General features: G+C 20.7%; 2 protein-coding genes across 4 annotated transcripts in view; one reads left to right on the top strand and one right to left on the bottom strand.

The window, feature by feature from the left end:
• Nucleotides 1-25,155, top strand: part of LOC122497978 (serine/threonine-protein phosphatase 4 regulatory subunit 1-like) — a 595,496-nt gene that overhangs the window by 175,164 nt on the left and 395,177 nt on the right. The window lies entirely within an intron of this gene.
• LOC122497979 (lysophosphatidylcholine acyltransferase) overlaps nt 3,155-25,155 on the bottom strand; it is a 40,926-nt gene continuing 18,925 nt past the window's right edge. Inside the window, exons 4-12 of one of the 2 annotated variants that reach the window (XM_043605439.1) lie at nt 18,263-18,480; nt 12,579-12,691; nt 10,038-10,192; nt 9,481-9,618; nt 6,371-6,496; nt 6,147-6,294; nt 4,208-4,306; nt 3,930-4,074; nt 3,155-3,623 (exon numbers count right to left, since the gene is read on the bottom strand). In XM_043605439.1, the coding sequence (XP_043461374.1) occupies nt 3,535-3,623; nt 3,930-4,074; nt 4,208-4,306; nt 6,147-6,294; nt 6,371-6,496; nt 9,481-9,618; nt 10,038-10,192; nt 12,579-12,691; nt 18,263-18,480 (1,231 nt within the window). In that variant the 3' untranslated portion in view covers nt 3,155-3,534. Of the gene's footprint in view, nt 3,624-3,929; nt 4,075-4,207; nt 4,307-6,146; nt 6,295-6,370; nt 6,497-9,480; nt 9,619-10,037; nt 10,193-12,578; nt 12,692-14,996; nt 15,212-18,262; nt 18,481-25,155 lie in introns of both variants that reach the window. The other variant, XM_043605440.1, reaches the window with a different exon arrangement.

The following is a 25,155-nucleotide window of genomic DNA, read 5'->3' as shown; positions in this document are numbered from 1 at the left end:
TTTCAATTATTTTGGTAAATAACAAAATTCTTATTAGGAATTCAATTATTTTGATAAATAATAAAACTCATTGTAGAATTTCAATTATTTTTAATACAATTTTAATCGAATTCCTCGAAAAAATGTAATTACTTTTAAAAATTTTATTAAAACTCGCCAAAAGAATTCAATTATTTAAAAATTTATTGTTACAATTCTTTATGAGAATTCAATTTTAAGAAACATGCAATTATTCAGTAAATTTTTTTTTGTATTTAAATAATTGAATTCTAGTAGAATTTTCTAATAAAAATTTATTTAAAAATGAATTTCAGTTAAAATTTTAGATTATAATTAAATATTAAAAGCATTAGAGCGTAAATTTTTAGAAATAATTTAATTTTGAAAAGGTTTCAGATTAAAATCTTTGAAAATTTCAATTTTTCATACTTCCAACTAACAATTCTGTGGAATTAATTTTTTTTGAGAAAATTTAATTGCGGATTATTTTTTAAATTATTTATAGTTTTCATTTTCTAATATATATTTAATTAAAGAATTTACGAATAATTGAAATTTCGTAAAATTTAATTGTAAACAAATGCATTTGAAAATTCTTAAAGAACTTTTTCAAAAATTATTAAAAATAATGGATTTATAGAAGATGTTTAGTTTAACACGCAAAAAAAATTCAATTTTAAAAAAGTTACAAATTATTGCAGAAATTCAATTATTTTCAAGAGTAATAATATTTTTTGCAAAAATTAAATATTATTCAAATGTAATAAAATTATTCTTGGGGATTCAATTATTTTCACAAATAATAAAACTCATTGCAGAATTTCAATTAATTTTAATATAATTTTAATCGAATTTCTCGAAAAATGTAATTATTCTTAAAAATTTTATTAAAATTCGTTGATAGAATTCAATTATTTGAAAATTTGTTGATAACGATTCTTTATGGGAATTGAATTTTAAGAAACATTCAATTATTCAATAAATTATTTTATTTTTGTATTTACAATTTTAAATAATTGAATTCTCGTAGAATTTTTTAACAAAAATTAATTTAAAAATGAATTTCAGTGAAAATTTTAGATAATAATTGAATATTAAAAGCAGTATAGTGTGAATTTTTAAAAATACCTAATTGAATTTTTTGTTGAAATTATTATAAATTTTTATTTTCTAATATTTATTGAATTGAAGAATTTATGAATAATTGAAATTTCGTAAAATTGAATATTGTAAAGAAATGGATTTGAAAATTGTCAAAGATTTTTAAATATTTTCCCTGGTTATTCGAGCCTTGAAATTCATTAATTATGAAATTGTTAGATATTAATTATTAATTGATTTTAATAAATATTTATTACCTAATAAATAAATGTTTTTTAGTAAATAAATAGTTATTAATAATAAATGTTAGAAAAAAAATTATTAATAATAACAATTAATAGTATTAACATAGAGTAAAGATTTTTGTTCAGAATAATTAACAATTATTATTAGTTATTAATTTTCAATTATTAATATTTTATTTAACGTAATATTAATATTTTCAATAATTTTTAAACAAAATGATTTATCTATAAAAGTATATATAATGTACCAAAAAATAGTAGGCAAAAATGTGCAAAAAAAATATGAAATAATTAAATACATTAAAAATTAAATAATAGATGAATTTTTACATCTTTCTTTTTATTGATAATGGACCAATTTTTTATTTTTTTAAGAATATGTCCGCTTAATTCTTTGTAACATTAATATATAATCTAACAATCATAAATATTTTTTTTAAGATAAATAACAAATTTTTCTTATTTTGATTTTTTTCCCATTCTTTTCTTGTTTTATAACGTGCGATATATTGACTAATACTTTCATATTTAGCGTATTAATGATTGATTAGCGATATTTAATGGAAGAGATTTTTTATTTTGGAAGTTATGTCTGGAATTTTGTTCAAATATATTTTTCCAAATAAAGTCCAAATAAATATTTTACTTAATGAAATATTTTATTTAAAGAAATATTTCATTTCAATAAATATTTCACACATTTTTTTTCTTTTGAAACAAGAAAAGTTTTTTAGTTTCAAATTTTTGTTTGGAGTTTTCAAAAAATACTGAAATTTTTTTTATTTTAAGCATTATTGTATACTTTCAGATTTTTTTTTTTTTTAATAACTTGAAATAAATAAAACTTTTGAATTTTCGCGGTATAAAGAAGACGAATTTTAATTTAAAATAGAAAATTAAAAATTGATAATATTGAAGTTTGAAAATAAAAAAATTGAAAGTCGAAAATTTTAAATTGAAACTTGAAGATTGAAAATTGAAAGTAGAAAATAAAAACTGGAAAATTGAAATGTTGAAAATTGCGGAAATTACAAATTTTACAATTTTTACTATTATTTCAGGATATAAAATTTTTAATTTAATTTAAATTCCTGCTTTTTGTATATTTTATTTTTGTTTATAACTTTTTGCTCTTCTCTCCGTGTATAGTAATTAATGGAAGAATTGTGAAATTTAATTTTATGATGAAACTTTTTTTTCTGCGTAAATAACAATTGCTCTATATTGTTTTTTTTCTTACAGTGAAATTTGTTTTTCTAAATAATTTCTATACAAAGAAATATATTTGTACACAGTTATATGAATAGTTGTTTCTTTTCAAGCGTTCAACATATTTTATACGCATATAATATAATATATAATATATAATACCACGATTATATAATATATTACTTATATGTATATATCATAAAATACAAATTACTATAATATATATATAGATCGGAAAAATTGACAACTTTACTGCACATACCCAACAATGACGTTTTCTATACTTAGCGTCTATTATTTACATGACTCTAAAAAGTATTTTTTAACAAAAATAAATTATGCATAACAACCAATATATAAGCTATATTATTATTATAATTATTATTATTATTATCCCGTCAAGGGAAATGTCTCTGTAAAGCGAATTTGTCTATTTATTAATATTATTATAATATTAATTGATGTATTAACATTAATAAATATTAATATTATTAATTAATAATTCGCTGAGAAAGATCGATATTATCACCACTATTATTAATATTAATAGTAATTATTTTTTTATAATTAAAATTAATATTATCATTAATTGGCTAATTAATAATATATCAATATTATTAATATTATTATTTATCAATATTACTTTTTTATTTTTTGCATAGGTTTTTTTTACTATTTCTATTATTTATTAATTAGGTCGGTGCCATATATTTATTGACTAAAATTAATCTTTCGCTTATATTTTATTCTTTCATTTTGTCTATTAGTTCACTTGCTAGTGATGATGCATCACTAGATTTCGAAGAAAACCGAAAAAAATTTTTTTTTTATTTCTCGTAATATTTTTCATGAATTGATAAATAATAATTTTTTTTTTGTTTTACACGGGACTGGAGCAAGTTTTATTCACAAGTAGAGTGTCGGAATCTTGATGCTTCCGAGTTAGTGGAGGACTTTGTGATTTTGAACACAGGCACTCTCAAATGGACTTTTTCCTTTTTAAGTCGGTATTGCTGACGAACATGTGCGAGAATTCGGTGCGTGAACTTAAAACCACTAAAACGTCATCTGAAATTAAATTTATTTTTTTTATTAAAAATTAAAATTAAATTAAATTTATTAATTTAAAAATCGATTTATAAAAAATTAAAAATATAAAATTGAAATTAAATTCAATTGTAATTAAATTAAATAAATTAATAATTAATAAATTATTCATTTATTCATAACTCCCTCTAGTCCGTTAAAAATTGAATGATTAATTAATTAATTAACTCCTCTCTTGTAGTAATAAGTAACATAAAAAATATAATTTATAAATAAATGACCTATTATTTATAAAATTAATAATTATAATTTATAGAAATTAATTACCTAAACTAACTCGATCGGCGTTTTCTTCTCTTTTAGCTTGAAGGAAAATCCTTTCTGAATCTTCCAATGAAATATGCAATGAGAGCTTGAGAGCTTTTTCAAGTTCGAGTATATTTAAATATTTCATTCCACTAGGACTACATAGCTGAAAATTAAATTTTTAATTTTTGAAAATATTATTTTAAGCAGAAATTTTTTATTTTCTTTTTAAAGAATTTGTAATTTTTTTTTTCTTTTAAAAGTTAAATTTTTGTCAAAAATAAATTTAAAAACTTTACCTCGAAAGCAAAATTAAGTAAGTCTTGTTCTGAATTTGCTGTTGCAACTGCTACTACAGTGAAGATGTACTCTTCAAAATCTATTTTCCCCGTTCCATGCTGAAAATTTGATAATAATTGTTATTTTTGCGAAAAAAAATTTATAATTATGTTAATTGTAAAATAATTTTCAAACAATTTTTAATTACTTTTGATTGTAAAACGGTTTACGAATTAAATATTATTATTATGTTAATTAATTATTAATTTATTGTAAACCAATTTTATATTATTAACTTTTTTTTATTATATTAACTTTTAATTATTTTTAATTATATTTATATTTATGTTTTATTATTTATTATTTATTATATTTATGTTAATTACAAATTAAATTTTAATTAACTAATTGTTATAATAATTAAAAATTGACTTTGATACTATCCATTATAATAAAAACTAGCAAATGTTAATAGTTTCATAATCAAAATTTAAAAAATTCAATTTTTAAGTACAAAATTAATTATTACTGTTCATATTTTCAAAAATTTTAATAAAATTTCACGAAAGAATTCAATTATTTTCTAAACTTTTAATAAATCCTTTTAAAGGATTAATTTTAATATTTAATTATTTTTAATTATTTTTTTAAATAGTAAAATCTTTATAAAAATTCAATTATTTTTAAAACAATTTTAATTGAATTCCTCGGAAGAATTCAATTTAAAAAAAAATTTAACACATTTCGAAAAAATTCCATTTTTTCTATAATAAAACCTTCGAAAAAATTTAATTATTTTTATAAATAGTAAAATTCTTCGCAAGAATTCATTTAATTTTATAAATAGTAACATTCTTTGCAGGAATTCAATATTATTTCCAAACAATTTTAATTGAATTCCCCGGATAAATTCAAATATTTTTAAATATTTCCATAAATTTCAATTATTTCCTACAATTTTAATAAATTCTTCGAAACAATTCAACTATTTTTATAAATACTAAAATTCTTTGCAGGAAAATAATGATTTTTAATCCAGTTTAAATAAAATTACACGAAAGAATTTAAATAGTTTTAAAAATTTCCATAAAATTCAATTTCTACAAGAATTTCAAAATTCTCTAAAAATAATTGAATTATTTTCAAAATTTTATATAAAAATTAAATTACTTTCAATGCAATTTTTAAATATATTCGTGAAAAAAATTGAAAGAATTCAATTATTTTCGAAACAACTTTAATTGAATTTCTCGAAAAAATTTCATTATTTTTAATTATTTCTTAAAATTTTAATAAATTTGTCGAAACATTTTAATTATTTTTATAAATAGTAAAATTCTTCGCGAGAATTCAGTTATTTTTCTAAGTAATAAAATTCCTTTGAAGGAATTCTATTATTAGTAAATTTTTTTATAAAATTCTTTGCAACAATAATTCGATGATTTTTAATACATTAATTTTAAAATTGAAAATATTTGAAAAAAAAAAATTATAAAAAAGTTAAGAAACAAAAACGCAAACAACAACTAACTTCAAACTGCGAACAGATTATCGAAACATGTTCTTTATTATTTATTAGATATATTAATAATAATTAATAATTGTAAATTTTGAATAAATTTATTATTTTATCAACTAATTTTCAATCGATTTCGGATGTAGTATTATATTAATATTAAGTAATTATTAATAAATTTTTAATTATTTATAATTATATTTATTCTTAGATCTCAAAATGATAAAAATGACTCTATATACTCAATCATGCTCTGCAGAGCGAACATTTTTGAGATGATGAAGTCTTTTGTAAAATCGATGCGAATGAATTCGCGGCGCAATCTCCTCTATTAATAGTGCGCCGTAGTCTATTTCTAATTTCACCTTGTTTTTAATTTTCCAAAAAAAAAAAAAAAAAAAAAAATTAGTAGTCGAGGGACAATTAAATTTTCCATCACTTACCCTGTCATTGATTTTGAAAAGTTGTTGAGTCGTCAGATCCTTATCATCGAGTCTAAGTAATCTGGCGAATTCGTTTAGATCGACTTCGGTTGAAAACCTCTCAGTTTTGTTCTGTACCAATTCCTCCTCGGTTTTTGCTTTTATTAAACTAAAAAAAAAAGAAAAAAAAAATTTAGAGAGTGATTAAATTTTTTTGTTTTTTGCATAATAAATATTTTATTTACCCTAGTTTGTAGCGTAGTTTTTGTGCCTCAACGAGACTTGAGGCATAAGGAATGTGAAGTTGATGAGCTTTTGTTATTATTCTACAATCGTCGTATGTGTAGTCTGACACAGGAATTTGTAGTGCTCTGAAAATTATGGAAATTATTTAATTACACTGGGAAATAATATTGAATGATTAAATTATGATTTGGAAAAAATTAGTTAAAAATTAATTTTTACATTCTGGTATTAGTTTTTTAATTAAAAATACCAAATATTTTTTTAAATAAAACTAATTTTAATTTAAACAAAAATTATACATATATATAAAAATTTTATGTTTGATTCTAACTTAAAAGTATAGAGTATAAATAATTTAAAATCAACCATAACTTATATTTGAATTAAATATATTATTTCTTTAAATGAACCAAAAAATTTGTTTCAATTAAACCCATGTAATTCTCGCAAAGAATTTTATTGAAATTTTTAAAAATCCCACTTACATTCTTTTGAAGAATTTCTTTGAATTTTTTTTTTAAACTAATGGAGTTTCTTTAATAATTTTAATTGAAAATTTTGAAATTGAATTTTATGACGAAGAATTTTATTAGAAGTGAATTGAAAATAATAATTGAATTCTTGGGAAGAATTTTACTATTTATAAAAATAGTTGAATTGTTTTGAAGAATTTATTAAAATTTTAGGACATAATTGAAATTTATAGAAATATTTAAAAATATTTGAATTCATCCGAGGAATTCAATTAAACTTGTTTTGAAAATAATTAAATTACTTCAAAGGATTTTACTATTTATAAAAATAATTGAATTATTGCGAAGAATTTTACTATTTATAAAAATAATTTAAATGTTTCGAAGAATTTATTAAAATTTAAAAATATAATTAAATTATTATAAAGAAATTTATAGAAATATTTGAAAATAATGAAATTTTTTCAAGAAATTCAATTAAAGTTGTTTCGAAAATAATGGAATTTCTTTAAAGAATTTTATTAGAATTATTATTTATATTCAAAATAATTGAATTCATCACAATAATTTTATTATTTTTTGAAAATAATTGAATTCTTTCAATTTTTTTGACGAATATATGTTTAAAAATTGCATTGAAAGTAATTTAATTTTTATATAGAATTTTTTTAAAATCTTTTGAGAATAATTAAATTATTTTTAGAGAATTTTGAAATTCTTGTAGAAATTGAATTTTATGGAAATTTTTAAAAATAATTAAATTCTTTCATGTAATTTTATTGAAATTTGATTAAAAATAATTTAATTCTTGTGAAGAATTTTACTATTTATAAAAATAATTGAATTTTTTCGAAGGACTGCAATTTTCATTTGGTTCAAATAAAATTAGTATCATTTATTTGTATTTTGTTCAAAATAACAATTGCCAATAATTTTCATTTGGTGAAAATAAAAACTGTCCATAATTTTTAATTGGTTTAAATAAATTTTATTTAGTTCAAATAAAAATTGTGTTTGTGAAAAATAAAATTTATTTGAACCAAATACAATTTATTTGGAAAAAATAAATAATCTTGTACACTCTGAGTAGTCAAATACATCTTTTTTCTCTAAATGTAAAAAATAAAATCTATTTTTGTAAATAGAAAATAAATAAAATAATTAATAAATAAAAATTTTTTTGTTAAAAATTTCGAAATGTATGAATATTGTACAGGTGGTACCATCTGACGGACGAGACTTTAGATCGTACAGAATGTGTACCTTTTGCTAGTAACTGATCAAGTTATCTCTGATGGTAACTTAATGTAGATTTTGAATAATTTTTTCCCTTTTTTTCAATTTTAAATTATATTTAGATATTATTTACATAGTCAATACTTTTTATCCACTTTTTTAGAATTTGACAGCTTTTGAAAATGATAATTAAAAAAAATAGCTTTAATATATTATACAAACTAATTTTTACTTAAAAATTTTGCTATTTATTAAAATATCAAAAACATAAATTCGAAATTGAGAATGAATTTTATAATTTTTATTGAATTAATTAATTTATTTATTAATATATTAATTGTAAGAGAAAGAAAGTAAAGTTTTTATTAATTAATTAATATTTACTGTAACTTCTTAAGTAACTATTCAATTGTTTCATTTCAATTAATAATATATGAAAAGTAAAAAAAATTCTATTCGTAGAGTAAAAAATTCAATTAAAGTAAAAAAGTAAGAAATAAGTCAATTAATAAAATGAAAAAGCAGAAGAAATTCATTTATTAATTTTGATAGAAAATTTAGTTAATAAAGTGAAAAATAAAAATAGAATCAATTTAAAATTGAAAAGCAAAAAATATCAATTGATAAATTTATCTAAATAAAAAATTTAGAAATTGGATTTCTTTTGCTTCTTTAATTTATTAATTGCAATTAATAATTAATAAATTAATTAATAAACTAAAAAAAGCAAAAGAAATTCAATTACTAAAGTAAAAAAAAATTAATAAAATCAATGAAGTATGAAAATACTTGAATAAAGTGAAGAAAGTCAATTAATAATAATTAAAAAAAATTAAAAAATAATTATTTCGAAAATACTATTTGATGATAGCATTAAAAATAAATTTGCATAATTTCTAAAATTATAAGTAATTTTCAAATTTTTATTGTGAGTTGCATATTTGTCATGGAGAATTTCGAATTGAAATTTTAGGTATAGAGTTAATTATCGAAAGTCATATGTACACATAGATATATATAGGTTTATAAGGAACGTTTTGCTGCAATGCGTGCAAGCTGATAATTATTTGCGCAAACACGTAGACGATGTCAAACTAAGCAAAAAATTTCATTCCTCTTTTATTTTTCATTATTTATTAATCAAATTTATTATTACTATTTAATTTTACTAATGTTATTGCTTAAAATAAATTACTATACCTATTCTTGATCATATTGCATTTAATAAATAGTTTAAAAAGTTTAAATAAATTAAAAATAAATTCTTATTTTTATTGTTACGACATTTTGTAAAGAGAAATAAAAGGAAAAAAAAATTTGAATAAAAAGAATAAATAGAAATTTTACCAAATAATTTTATAGATAAAATTTTATAATTTTAAAAAGAATATGAGACTTACTCGGCCATAAACCGACGAACATTGTTTGCGTAGAGTTTAGGATCTGTCTTTTCAGCTTCACTTGGTTTATAAACAGGTAAAAATTCAATCTCACAACTGCTGTTCAACTGAGTGAGGGTCAACCACAATAATTTCAATCTAAAAACAAAAATTGTTTCCATATTCATAATTATATTATATATAATTATATGATTAAAAAATAAATTTAATTATAAAACAAAATTTTTCTTATTCTTTTTTCTCATTAGAATTTTTTCACTCATAAAATTAAAATTCCGTTTACTTTAAATTTTCTGAAAAATTCGAACGTTGAAATGAATGAATATTTTTTTCAGTTTAATTTTACTTTATAGTAATTATTTGAAACAATATTTACTGGAATAAAATTAAAATAATAATAGTAAAAAGTTAAATAAAATAAATTTAACATGAAATGTTTATTTAAATTACTAAAACAAATTTTTTTTAATTCAAAAATATGTAGTCAACCAAAAAAATATGTTTGAATTTTTTAGTTTTTGTCTGAGAATTAGAAAAGTGAGAAATGAAATACTTACGCTCCAGGACCTTCCCATGTCCATGTGACTGTGTCTAATTTATTGGGATAGCGTATGCAGACTGGTTGAACAGGCACACCGGGGTAAAATGCGCCAGACTTAAATGTAATCAAGCAAGAGCGATTGGTGCAAGTGCCTTCGGGAAATATCATTACCTAGAACAATTTGTCAAGAAGAATTAATTAACTCAATTAATAAATATATCAAAAATATAAATGAATATTAATAAATTATAGTTGGTTCAAAATTATTTTTACTAAATATAATTTTAAATAATTAATTATAATTTGGTTCAAATAATACATTTCTCTGGGTATTATTAATTATTAATTAATTATTAATTATGATTATTATTATTAATATTATTATTATTATTGTTATTATTATTATTATTATTATTTTTTTTTTAATATGAAAAACTTAATTGTTCGACAAATCGAAATTATGCAGTTATGTTTTCCTTTTTCCTAAAAAAAAATTAAAAAATTGTTGGAAAATTAAAATTAGAAAGTAGAAAATATTTTGCACATTTCCTGCTTTTCAATTACAATTCATAAACAAAGTACAAGTTTTAAGTAAAAAAAATGTTATAAATCAAATTTTGTTTAAGAAATTTTTAATTTATTTTGGAAAAAATATTTACAAAATTTCTATTTGTTGAAAACGATTGTAAAATTATTCGAAAACATCAATAAAACTTCTTTTCTAAATAAATATTCAATCATTTTATTTTTCCACAGGAATTAAGATTTTCAAAACATTCAAATTCAAACCTTTTTGAAATTTAACAACTTATAAGAATATTTATTATAAAACATAAAGATATCGATCACTCCGAGTCTTCGACTCGGAGCAATCAATATCTTCATGTTTTATAATAATAAAAATTAACGAGTAATTAAATCATTATATTATATTACAAGAATATTGTTACTGTCTTCATCAAAATTATTTTTATTTTTTTTTCAATTATTATTTTCTAGAATTTTAAATTATTTTTTATGAAAATAATAATTGAATTCCTGCGTGAAATTTTTATTATCTATGAAAATAATTATATGTTTGCATACAATTTTATTAAAATTCTTTTTAAATAATTGAATTCTTTTTGAGAAATTTTATTAAAATATTACATATTGAAAATCATTGGAATTAGAAAAATGCATTTTATTTTTGAAAATAATTGAAATTAGGACAAGAAATTTTAATTCAATTATTATTTTCTAGAATTTTGAAATATAAAATTCTTCTTTAAATGAATTATCTTTAATAATTTTTGAAAAAGTTCTTTGAGAATTTTCAAATCCATTTGTTTACATTATTCAATTTTACGAAATTTCAATTATTCAGAAATTCTTCAATTCAATACTTATTGAAAAATAAACACTTCAAATAATTTCAGAAAAAAATTCAATTAAACTTTTTCAAAATAATTAATTTTACAAAATTGTTAGTTATAAGTATGAAAAATTAAGATTTTCAATGAATTTAATTTACCTTTTCAAAATTCAATTATTTCTTAAACTTCATGCTATAATGCTTTTAATATTCAGATATTATTTCAATACTTGAAAAATTTGAATAATAAATATTCAAATATTATTTCAATACTTGAAAAATTTGAATACTAAATATTCAAATTCAAAATTTTAACTGAAATTAATTGTTAAATCAATTTTTATTAGAAAATTCTACGAGAATTTCAATTATTTAAATGGAAAAATAAATAATTTATTGAATAATTAAATATTTCTTAAAATTGAATTCTCATAAAGAATTTTATTAAAACATTTTTAAATAATTGATTTTTTTAAAACGATTTTTAATACAATTGTTAAGAACAATTACATTTTTCGACGAATTCGAATAAAAATTGTATTAAAAATAATTGAAATTCTGCAATGACTTTTATTTTTATGAAAATAATTGAATTCTTAAAAAGAATTTTATTATTTATGAAAATAATTCAATCCCTGTAAAAAAATTTATTATTTATTGAAAATAATTAAATTACTGTGAAGAAATTTATAAAAAAAATTGTAAATATAATAGAATTTATATGAAATTGAGAAAAATTTTTTATAATAATTGAAATTTGGCCAAAAAATGTATTAAAATTTTTTAAAAAATTGAATTTTGACAAGAATTTTATTAAAAATTTTTTAAATATAATTGAATTTTGGAAAAGAATTTGATTACTTTTGAAAATAATTGAATTTATGCAATCAGTTATATAATTTTTTCAAAATTCAATTTTTTTTAGTATTTTTGAGTAAAACTCGTCTGTAAATCCACTATTTTTAATAATTAATTAAATTTAATTTAATTCAATTAATTTTTCAATTTTTTAATTTAATTCAATTAATTTAATGCACTAAGATAAAAATTATTTTCCGCAAATAAATTTGCAACTTTTATCAATTTTGATATTATTTTTTTTATTATTTTCATTTTCATTAAAAAAATTTATTTTCTATTATCTATTGACAATTTGGTACTGATATTTATTTAGTTATTTATTTAGATAAAAAACAATTTTACCTGAGGCCAATCTTCTTTCGACGTTGCTCTATCGATAATTTCTTTAATTGTATTTTGCCTTGAATTTGGATCATCTCGCCAAACATAAACGGGTTGCGTATAATTGATGAGTTCTGTAATTATTCATTAGATATATTACTTTTAGTAAAACTTTCCCTTTCAATTATTTAAATAATTCAAATAATAAAAAAAAAATTAAAATTAATAAAATCGTAAAATTATAATAATTATCTAAATATTGACAACAATTGAAAGGTAAATATTGCAATAAATTCGTTACTATTGTAACATTTTTTCCGTCTGTGATCAATTGAAGTTTAATTACTCTTTTTTTTTTTTTTGATAATATTTTTCCCTCAACAATTTTTTTAACCGTTGAATTTCAAATTGAAAAAATCTGCTGGAATTTCAAAAAGAGATTTTTTTAATGAATTTTAATTATTCTCTTTTGGATATTATTTTTTGGACAAAACATTTTTTTCCTTTGAAATTTAATAAAAAATAAAAATTCTGTTGGAATTTCAAAAAGAGATTTTTTTAAATGAATTTTAATATACTCTTTTTTGTGTAATTTTCCCCCCCTAACAAGTTTTCCATATACTTGATTTCGTGTACATATATGGTGAATGTGACTACTCTTGTCTTCTTCTTCTTCTTCATTATTTTTTTTTTTCAAATCATAAATCATATTTAATGTTCATTTTACTAAAAATTAGGACGTATTTTTAATCACAAAGTTTTTATACACTCAATATATATTTATTGTTTATATAAAAAAAAGCTTTGTTACTTTCATATGGAAAAAGTTACCTTGAATTTAAATATTATTTTCATTGTGTATAATAAAAAAAAAAGAGAGAGAGAGAGAGAGAGAAAAAAATGTTAGAAGGAAGGACGTTGAAATATAGGACATTTAAATATGTTTATCGTTAAGTACATTAAATGCTATATAAATGACAAATGTTTACTGCAAATGTTTTGTCATTTATTTATTTTGTATAATAATAAATTATTGTAAAGTTTAATTTTTTGGAAGGGAGTCGCTCATTTTTTTTTTTTTTTTGTAACACTGGGTCGGTGTGCCTTGCTGTAAATGAGTTGCCTGCCCTAGTTAAAGTGTATTACCTGCTTTGAGCATGCGCAGTGTATTTTTATTTTCTTTTTTTTAACTTCGAAAAAAAATTGTTGTCATTTTACAATTGTGAACTTGATAATTTTTTTGTAATCATTCGGGTTTTTAAATATTCATTTTTACTATTTTTATTATTATTATTATTATTGTCATTATTTTTATTCTGAAATGGAAAATTATTTTTTGCCTGTAAAATAATAATAAAAATATTAATAATAATAAAATAAAAATTGAAAACCAATATTTTTAATATTTAATATTATTATTTTTATTATGTTTATTTTATTTTTATTATAAATTATTAGGAATGAAATTACTTATATTAATATTTATTATGAAGAAAAGTAAAATATTTTTTATCGTTTATATCGATATCGTAAATTCGAGGAAAAACTCTTTTCAATCATATATTGATAAAAAGAAGTCTTTTATTTTTTATTAAAAATTGAAAATTGAAAAAATCGTATTTTCAATTGTTAATAAAATTCTTTTTGTGCAAAAAAATAAGAAGAAATGTTTTCAAATAGGGAAAAAATAACTCATTCAATATAGGAGAGAATTTACTTTCCATACAGATCCTCTTATAAAAAAAATATCTTCCGACTGAAATCAAATAAAATAAAATAATAAAGAATATAATAATAAAATAAAATAATCAATAAATGGTAAAGTAAAAAAAAGTAAATAAATAATTGATTTATTATTGGGCTATTATTTCGAAAACAAAAAAAATAATAAGTAAAACATTGTTATTTGACTGTTATTTGCAAATAAAAAAATATAAAAGTAAAATAATGAGTAAATAGTAAAAAATCAAAAATTTATTTTATTATTAGACTGTTATTTTGCAAATAAAAAAATTTTTAAATAAAATAATAAATTATTTATTGTTTGACTATTATTTGCAAATAAAAAAATATTAAAATAAAATAGTAAACAAATAAAATAATAAAAAAAAAATTTTTTAAAGAAAAAACAGATAATAAATAGAAAGTTTAATTGCAAAGACGATTGTACAACAAATAAATTAAAAATTCGATAAATAAAAATAAATGAAATAGAAGATTGTACAACAAAATAAATTAAAAATTCAATAAATAAAAAAAAAGCAGAAGAAGTCTGGATTGTTAACCACACACATATATATTGCAAAAGACATTGTGGTAAGGATTGATTTAAAGAAGAAAAAAAAATTTGATTACATGTTGGGTTTTTTTTGAAGGGGTAAAAAAATCGTCTAGAGACATGAGAGAAAGAGAAAAAAAAGAGTTTGGAAAAAATCATACTTCCGATGAAAGGATTCAATCCTGATTCTCGTCTAACGATGATGGAAGGAAATCCAGTAACATAGACGATACCACCGTCTATAAACGTGGAATGTGGTGCGACCACTAAGATTGGCGCTTCAGCTCTTGATGCTTGTTTTCCACGCACCACAATTTTCATTCCCCCTGCTTGATATGTCAGTCGGCCCAGAAAACATAACCATGGTACTACTTTGCTATATGAGGTTTTAAATCAAATTCAAAATATAACTTCAATTTTTTCACGTAAATTTCAATAATTAAATAATAAATTAAAAACAAAAAATAATAAAAAAAACAATGCTTCCATGAGGAAGCAAAAAAAAAAAAAATAAATGGAAAAATGAGGAAATAAAAAAAAACTAATAGAAAAATTGGAAAATAAAAAAATAAAATTGACAAAAAAGTGGATAATAAAAAAATAAAAAATTAGAGATTATTTTTCAATTTTTAGAGAGAAAAATAAATATTTGATTTGAACACCAGAACTGGATTTTATTATATTTCGTTATTAATAATTCACTATATGTCCTAAAAATGAATAATTTTTATTACCAATGAAGAAAATGAAATAATTTTTCTTTAATTAACTTTTTAATATTCAAGTAAGTTCACTTACTTCTATCCAAATCCCGTTATGATATTTAATGACCGTGGGGAACAGTAGTCAATTATATTCTAATGCAGTCAATTTAATAATTCATTAGCAAATTAAAAAAAAAATTAGTCAATTTATTATTTCAAAAAATAATTTTTTTACTGTATTTGTATAATTACAGTGAAAATTAATACAGTTTTGGAAGTTAATTAGAAGACGGGATTTGAGTAATTAAAACTAAAATTGAGTACAGCTGAGTCAAGTATAAAATAAAAAATAAAAAATAAATAAAAAATAAAAAAATATATAAACAAATATTAAAAAGAAAATTAGATAAGAAAAAAAACATAACTTATAAAAATAAGTGATTAATTAACATAAACAACATTGTCGGTTATTGTAATTCTAATAATTAAAATTATAATTCATACCGTAACTCCAACAAGTAGATAAGTATTTTTTTTTCTTTTCTTTGATAAGTAATCATAATTTTTCTGCATTCAAATAAAACAAACGACTTCAATTCTCGTAATAAAGGAAGTTTCTGTTTTTTCAAACAAAAATAGAAGAATATAGATAAATTGATAATTAATTTCTTTGCGGAAAACTTTTTTAATCAGGAATTACCAATTTTTGAATTTGAATTATAATCATAAATAATTATAATTAAATAATTATAATTATAAATTTCGAATTACAAATATATTGTAATATAATTTGTAATAATAATTTATGATTTATAATTATAATTATAATTATAAATTACAGTGTTGTAAATTATAAATAAAAAATACCTATTTCGATTTTTCTGCTAATATAAATCTGAAGTTTAATAAAATCCAGTTCTGGTGCATTCATTATTATTTTTGAAAATTAGTCGAAAAAAATATACTTTACATAGTCAGAATATTTTACAATTAAAAGAGAACGAAATAAAATAATTAAATATAATTAATTTTTGAGAAAATAAGTGATACAATATTCACCGACACCATTTATTATTATGTTCCCAGTAGTAAAATAATATTAACAATTAACATAATTTTTTCTTATTAATAAAAAATACTGTTAATTTTTTGTTATTAATAAGAAAAATATTGTCAATTTTTTCTTATTGATAAAAAAATATTGTTAATTTGTTCTTATCAATCAAAAAATACTGTTAATGTTTTATTATCAATAAGAAAAATATTGTTAATTTTTTCTTATTAATAAAAAAATATTGTTAATTTGTTCTTATCAATAAAAAAATACTGTTAATTTTTTATTATCAATAAGAAAAATATTGTTAATTTTTTATTATCAATAAGAAAAATATTGTTTTAAAATTTCTTCTTATTAATAAAAAAATTGTTAATCTTTTTTACTAATAACTAAATATTGTTAATTTTTATTGTTTTCCAATTCATATAAATATTAACTTGGAGCATATAAAGTCTATCATTAGAAGTAAGAAGTCACATCCACCATATATATATATACAATAGAATTATAAAAATAATTTTTCTTATTTACCTTTTCTGAATAGTAAAATTCATAGGCAATAAAAATTCATAGAAATATTCCTTAAACCATAAAAATAGGAAAAAAATTGTATACCATTTAGATTTTCACCAGTGTTATTTTGTGTACAATATACGCATATTGAGAAGCAATTCTTACAAATTGGTCTTAAATATAATAATTAGTTTCAGTCGAGTTCAATTTTGTTAAGTTTTTTTTTTAGTCATATTCCCAATCACAAATTTCCTTCATGCTTATTGTTTTTTGCAAATTGTTTGAGAGCACGTATATAAGAAGCATGTCGAGAAAATACAGTATAGTGTGCCTGAATGGATAGTTAATTTGCTTTCATTTTCATATAAGTGCAAAAAAAAAGTAAAAAGCAATAGAATAGCTTCAAAGTGTTGAAAATACGTTTTTTTCAATTTAAAAATTTCTATTTTTAATTTTTATTTGCGAAAAAAAAATAAGAAAGAATAAAAATTTTTATAGAATCCAATTTTTTTCTATAGGAATATTTGGTTCTGTGCTTTTTAGATAAAAAAAATGAAAAATTTACTTTATAGTAATACATCATTCGTGTAATGTTTTTTTTCAACTTTTTCATAAATTTAAAAAATTTGTATCTTTTGAATTTAAAAAAAAGTATTTCTATTTTTTTAGCCTTAAAATTTTAAAGATTTTTAATTTTGATCTTTATCCTTATCGATAATTAGTTTTTTTAATTTAAGAAAAATTCTTCTTTTAACAAATTAATTCATCTTTTACGAGCTAATTACACAAAAAAAATATGTTTGACTCAGAGCCAACTAGACTTTTTCTTTGATTCAAAAAAATGTTATTTGGTTCAAATAAAAATTTTATTATTTATGTAAAATAATTTTCATTTGGTTTAAATAAAAATTTTATTTATGTAAAATAAAATTATTATTTAAAACCAAATAAATAATCAAATTGTCTCCAAGACAAATATACTTTTACTTTAACTAAAAAGTCATTTGAATTAAAATATAAAATTTTTTACTGTGTGCAGTTCTAAGAACTATTTTATTCTTAAATAAATAAAATTTTTAAAAAATAGGAGAATATGATGTATTATTATTAAGCAAAAAAAAAAGAAAAAAAAAACAGTGAAGAGAAAACGTACTTCCGAAAAAGGGAATTGTTGATGTTTCTGCCTTGGCGACAATACTCGGTCCACCGAGATAAACAACCGGAAGTGCATCAAAGAAAGAAGAATGGGGTGCTAGGGCCAATATTGGGGCATCCTTCATTGGCGCCTTTTCACCTTTCACTTTTAAATGATGAAATCCACCGCAGACAAAAAGTGCTCTCATCACCCAGCACACCAGCACCCGCATGTCTCTGCATTATTTTCATTAATTAACACGCAAAATTTTTTTTAAACTACTCTTTTTCATTATTCATTCATTTCCAATAATAGTTTGTCTATTATATTCTCTCTCTTCGAAAAAATTTCTAAAATATGGTAATTTTTTGTGAAAAAAATATTTTATCATTCATTGAATTAAATTACTTATTTCATTTAATTTCATTAATTATCGGATAATTAATTCCATTAGTTAATTCAATTATACTAATTTATTAAATTTTTGATTTAAGTAAATTATAATTAATTAATTATTAATAAAGTAAATTAGTTCATTTAAATAAGGTAATTCAATTAAACTAATTTATCACAGTAAATTAATTAATCAAATTAATTTTATTTGATTAATGATAGAAAAAGTTGATTACAGTCAGACCTCTATAGTCTGAGACACCTTCAACGAAGAGAATTGAATTCTTTTAAATTTTTTCATTTATCGAGGTCTTACTGAATTTTGAAAAATTTTCGATTAAATGAATAATAAAATTTTGTTTTTATACAAATTTTATAAAAAAAATTCAAAAATGTTACTATTATAAATATTATTTTAACTACAATACTAAAATACTATATTACTATAATACCATAACTATAATAATTATTATAATAATAATAATTTTAATTATAGTAATAGCTATTTTTATATATTATGTTAAATTATTATTATTATTATTATTATTATTATTATTATTATTATTATTATTATTATTATTATTGGTTATAAGTATAATATTATAAAACAGTATATATTCTATATTTAATTATTTATTTATCTACACTGAGAAAACAATATATTTGAATCAAACATAATAGTTTTTGTTATACATTAAATTAAAAATTATTTTCCAACATAATAATTTTGATTTAACACATAATACACTGAAAAAAAATTCTTTGACTCAAATAATCGATTACTTGACTATCATCAAATAAAGAATTACTTGAATCAAATAATTTTGTATTTAAATCAATTAAATGGTATTTGAACCATCAATTTAAATATTTGGAGCAAATATAGAGCAAATACTATTTAATTTAAATTAAATTTTTTAATTTAATATTTAATTGACTCAAATAATTATTTACTTGAATCAAATAATTTTATTTGATTCAAGTAAATATTTAATTGATAATAATCAAATAAATTTTTATCCAGTGTCAGTTTGATTTAATAAAAATTACGTTTAATTCAATAATATTGTAAAATATGTTCAATTCAAATATATTTATTTTTTTGGTTGGCTACTTATTTTTGGATTTAAAAAAAAAAGTTTTTCTCAGTATAGTATTATTACCAGTGATTTTATAACAATAATACAATAATATAAAAAAAATTTTAAGTGAAATATAAAAAATATACTTTTATAATTAAATGATAAATAGAAAATAACAATCTATAACAATAGAAAAACTATAAGCGTGCTCTAAAAATATTGGAGACATTACAAAGTTAAGCAAACGACTGAACAAAACAAAGTATTGCGTTGCCGACTATTATTGAATGCTGACGTGTAAAAAAAAATACAACATTTATAATTTTCGACTATTCATGCAGAATTTACAGAAATTTTTTTTAATCCCTTTTCTATATTCTACTAAAGAAAAAAAAGGAACAAATTCGAATAAGTGAATTTTTAATTTACAGCGAAAAATTAAAATGAGAAATTTTCATTATTTTTTCATTCGCAATATTTCTTCTTTTTGTTTTTAATTAAAATTTTTTCTTTTTTTAGTTTTATTTTTTCGAGTGCTTTTTTATATTTTTGTTTTTTAAATACGTATGTTTGGATGCAATCCAATTTAGTATTTAAAAATAATACCACACAGTTGTATAATTATATATAGATAAATATTTATAGTCAACAACAACAATTTTATTTCTGCAACTATTAGAAGTGCCTTAATATGACTCGGTTTTTATAGGGAAATAATTTTTTTTTTCAATTTCGATCAATATTGAATATTTAGGACTTAGTGTAGTGACTTCATATTTTTATTATATTATTATTTTGTTATTATTATTATGTATTATTATTATGTGGACTTATTGTAATTCGAGTTTGTAATATGTCTGTATTTTTTTTCTCGCAAGACCTAAAATTAAAAAAAAAAAAAAAAAAAAAAAAAAAAAAAAAATTATTATTATTAATTTTTTATTTTTACTACCATTAAAATTATCAATATTTTTAATATTTATTTATTGAACCGATTTATTATTATTACAATCATTATTATTAAACATTGAAATAAATAAATTATGATTATTATCATAGTTGAGAATTATCACTGCAAAAATTAAGTATCTTAAAAGTGACTACAAAGTTACTTTTAAGAGACTTCTTTTTGCAATGATATTATTATTTTATTATAAAAAATTTTTTATTTATTTAGTATCAACGGTATTACAAAATAAAAAGAATAACAGACAATTTATAATAATAATTTCTAATTAAATAATTTAAGAATATTAGGGTTTGTTTCGATAAAAATGCTTTCAATAAAATTATAATTATATCAATTTTGTGTGACGGAATTAGAAGTTCATTTAAGCAAAGTGGTTTATACACTACGTTATTTTGATATTAATCTAATAATATTAAGACATTTGACTTTTTTTCACCTATTAGAAAAAATTGTTATTGAAAAAATATTTTTTTTTTTCAAAAAAAATTAGATTTATGTATATTTATATTCGAGATATAATTTAAATATCGAAATTAACAAATAATTAAAAAAGAGGAAATATATTTTATTAAAAAGAAAAGTTCCGGGTTATATTGTTGATATTGACTGAAAAGTTGAAAAGTAACAAAATAAATGGCAATTAAAAGTTGAATAAATTAATAAAAAATGAATATCAAGGTGTTTGGTCAGCATTGAAAAGATTGATTTAACTCTAAATTATTCACGAGTCTCTAAACGTTGTACGCTACTTTTTGTATGGAATAAAATTATTGTGCCTAAAGACACCTCACTATACACGTTTTAAGACTTTTATCATTCTGGTGTGCATGTCGAGGTCGTCTTGTAACATTGATAATGAAATTCTACGATATATTTTCAATATATATAGTGTAAAAAGTAGATATGTATCTGCTTGTATCACTAATTAGGTATTATTTTGTATTTTGTATTTATTACATTTTCTTCTACTTATATAATTATGTATTATGTTTAAATAAATATTTTATTAATATTGAATATTATTATCACTAAGTATTATTAATATTAATATTTTATCACAAATTAGTTTAATAAATAAATAATTTCAAACATCTTTTATCTATTACAGGCCTCGGATCGACTTTAACGAACAAAAAAAGTCGCTTTAGTCGATTAAAAATGGAAAAAAAGTCGAAAAAGTCGATTATTTAATTTAGTGTTGTCACAAATATTTTATTTTCTATTTCCCTGATTCTTCACTGATTTCTAAATTCAATTAATCAAAACATGTATAATTTTGCTAAATAAAATATTTAAATACTTCTTATTTCTTTTTTCACCAGGAAATAAAGTTTAAAAAATTTCAAATTCTGAATTTTAAATAGTAAAAATAGTAAAAATCGAAAAAAGTTGCAGCATTTTATACTAAAACTATATGGTATTCTGTCGCAAAATTTGGAAGAAAAGTCGAAGAAGTCGCAATTTTTTAATATAAGTCGATAAAAGTCACATTATTTGAAAATAGTCGAAAAAAGTCGAAAAAATCATAATATCCGAGGCCTGCTATTATTGAAAGTTTAAAAGAAATGGGTTTTTACACTTCAAAATAATATTAGGGGAGAGTGGGGCAAAATGGGGTACCTTTTTGAAATTGGCTGTTTACAGAGAACCAAACGAATAAATCGATTCAGCTATACTTCATAATTCTTCTTAGTACACTTAGCTTTGAGGAAATTATGATAATAGCGGAGAAAAAATTTTTTGAAAGAACTTATATTGTATTTTCTGGGAAAGTGCTAAAATCTCATTTTGCCCCACCCGTGGGGCAAAATGGGGTGGCATCAAATAACTATACAAAACATTGAATATTTTTTCAAAATTCATTAAATTCTTGTTGTATGAGATTATAAATATGAACAAAAAGTAGGATTCTTTATTACTATGAAAAAACAAGTAATATTTATTAGAATTTAACAAAAAAACATGGATATTGCAAAATATCGATATATCGATTATTAAACATCGATAGTATAAATATCTCAAAACAAAAATGTCGATTCTTCTGCAGGAAACCTTTAAATATGCATAATATAATGTTTTTAAATAGTTTTTATGAAACGGCGTAGCTTCCGGCATACCCCACACTTAGGTACCCCATTCTGCCCCACACTGCATATTAAAACAAAATGCAATGTTCACAAGTTATTGTAAACAATTAAACAATCCATTCTATTGAAAATTACTCTAGAATAAGTACTGAAAAAGATCCCACACTTATGCCAAATTAAATGCATTATCCCAAAAAGTTTGGAGAGCACTTTAATTTTGAAAAAAATTCATATTTTTTTTGCTTAAAACTTAAAAGTTGTATAACTTTCAAAATAAAATTTTCTTTCGAGTGTCTTCATAATTAATAACAGTTTCTTATCAACATGAATGATATATGTCGAGGATAAAAAAATTAAAAGTACTTATCATGGAAAAACAGAGGTACCCCATTTGACCCGCCTACCCCATTTTGCCCCACTCTCCCCTATAGTTTAATAATAATATTCATATTTCATTTAATATTATAATATTAAATTATTAAAATCTATTAAAATTTTTGAAAGTTGAAATTTTAAGGAAAATAATAATTGAATTTTTACGAAGAAATTAATATTATTTTTTTTTTTTTATTTTTGATACCAATAATATTATCTATTTTATTGTTTATACATATTTATCATCAGAATCGACTATTTTTTATTGCTAATGTGTTTGAAATTAATTGTACCTATATTTTATTATTATACGTATTTTTGGTTCTATATTTGCATTTTATTATTTACAGTACAAAATATTGTGGTTAATATAATAAGCAAGCAGTAAAATTCACTAATGTGCTGCGAGTATTTTACGTGAATTATTAAAGCAAATAGAAAAAGTAAGAGTGCGACTGGAAATTAACCTTCGCGCTACCGGCTGGCCACACGGTGTGGCCAAGTATACATAATGTTGTATATCTGCTCGACTCTTGTAATCAATCGAATCGCCATTTTAACTCACTGGACAAAATTTTTCAGTTAATTCGTATTAAGGGCATCCGGGAAAAATCGAGCCCAAAAAGTGTTTTCCCGCGTGTCGTCTCACTCCTAAATAATTAGAGATATTTAGTTCTGATTTATCATGATAATTACCCAATGGGAAGTAAACGATTGGTTCAATAATGGGCCATGCTTGGCGAACTCCGTTCCATTATTGGAACATTAATGGCAACCATCATTGGACCACCAATGGTTTAAACTTGGGATGATCACGCTACTGCCAATGATCGGTAGCCAAGCATCGGGCCAATATTAGTTGCCAAGGAATTGCCAAGGAAACAAAATCGATTTTTAAAAGCTTGATTTTTTATTGGCAGCCAACAAAAAACCAAGGTTTTGAAAATTGATTTTTTAAAATTATTAATTAAAATATATTTTTCAAAAATTTATTTTAAAAAAAAAAATATTTTTCAAAAATATATATTTTTTTTTTAATTGATAGAACATATTAATTTAATTTGTCACCTCTGGTAAAACAAAGATGAAAGACTGATAAATTCCCTCACTTTATATCTTACAGTGGAGGGATAACTGTGAATGTCTTTGCGAGAGAGGAGCAGGTACTTATATAGAGCCAGTGAAACAGGTCACAAGCGAGAAGAAATCACTAGCATGCACTCTGGCGGCGCTTGTCGGAAGTGGCGCAACGTTGGTTGCCAAGCGCTGTGTCGATAACGTCAGGATATGCATGCGCGCCAGAAAACAGTTCCGACAAGCGCCGCCAGAGTGCATGCTAGTGATTTCTTCTCGCTTGTGACCTGCTTCACTGGCTCTATATAAGTACCTGCTCCTCTCTCGCAAAGACATTCACAGTTATCCCTCCACTGTAAGATATAAAGTGAGGGAATTTATCAGTCTTTCATCTTTGTTTTACCAGAGGTGAAAAATTAAATTAATATGTTCTATCAATTTAAAAAAAAATATATATTTTTGAAAAATATTTTTTTTTTTAAATAAATTTTTGAAAAATATATTTTAATTAATAATTTAAAAAAATCAATTTTCAAAACCTTGGTTTTTTGTTGGCTGCCAATAAAAAATCAAGCTTTTAAAAATCGATTTTGTTTCCTTGGCAATTCCTTGGCAACTAATATTGGCCCGATGCTTGGCTACCGATCATTGGCAGTAGCGTGATCATCCCAAGTTTAAACCATTGGTGGTCCAATGATGGTTGCCAATTGTTTTGCCAAGAAAAAACCATTGGGTACCAAGCATGGCCCATTATTGAACCAATCGTTAACATTGGCAACTTCCCGTTGGGTAGGGGAATTCATGATGATAAATAATATTCTCGAAATTTACAAGTAATTTTTGAAATAAATATTGAAAAACGAAATTACAAAAGTTGGATTTTGGGCGAAAGTGGGAGACAATATGGCGGCGAGCACACAGACAAGTGGA

This window comes from Leptopilina heterotoma, unplaced genomic scaffold (genome assembly GCF_015476425.1).
Source record: "Leptopilina heterotoma isolate Lh14 unplaced genomic scaffold, ASM1547642v1 Lhet_14, whole genome shotgun sequence".
NCBI lineage: Eukaryota > Metazoa > Arthropoda > Insecta > Hymenoptera > Figitidae > Leptopilina > Leptopilina heterotoma.
The sequence above is the reverse complement of the archived record's forward strand: the minus strand, read 5'-3'. Positions and strand labels throughout refer to the sequence as shown.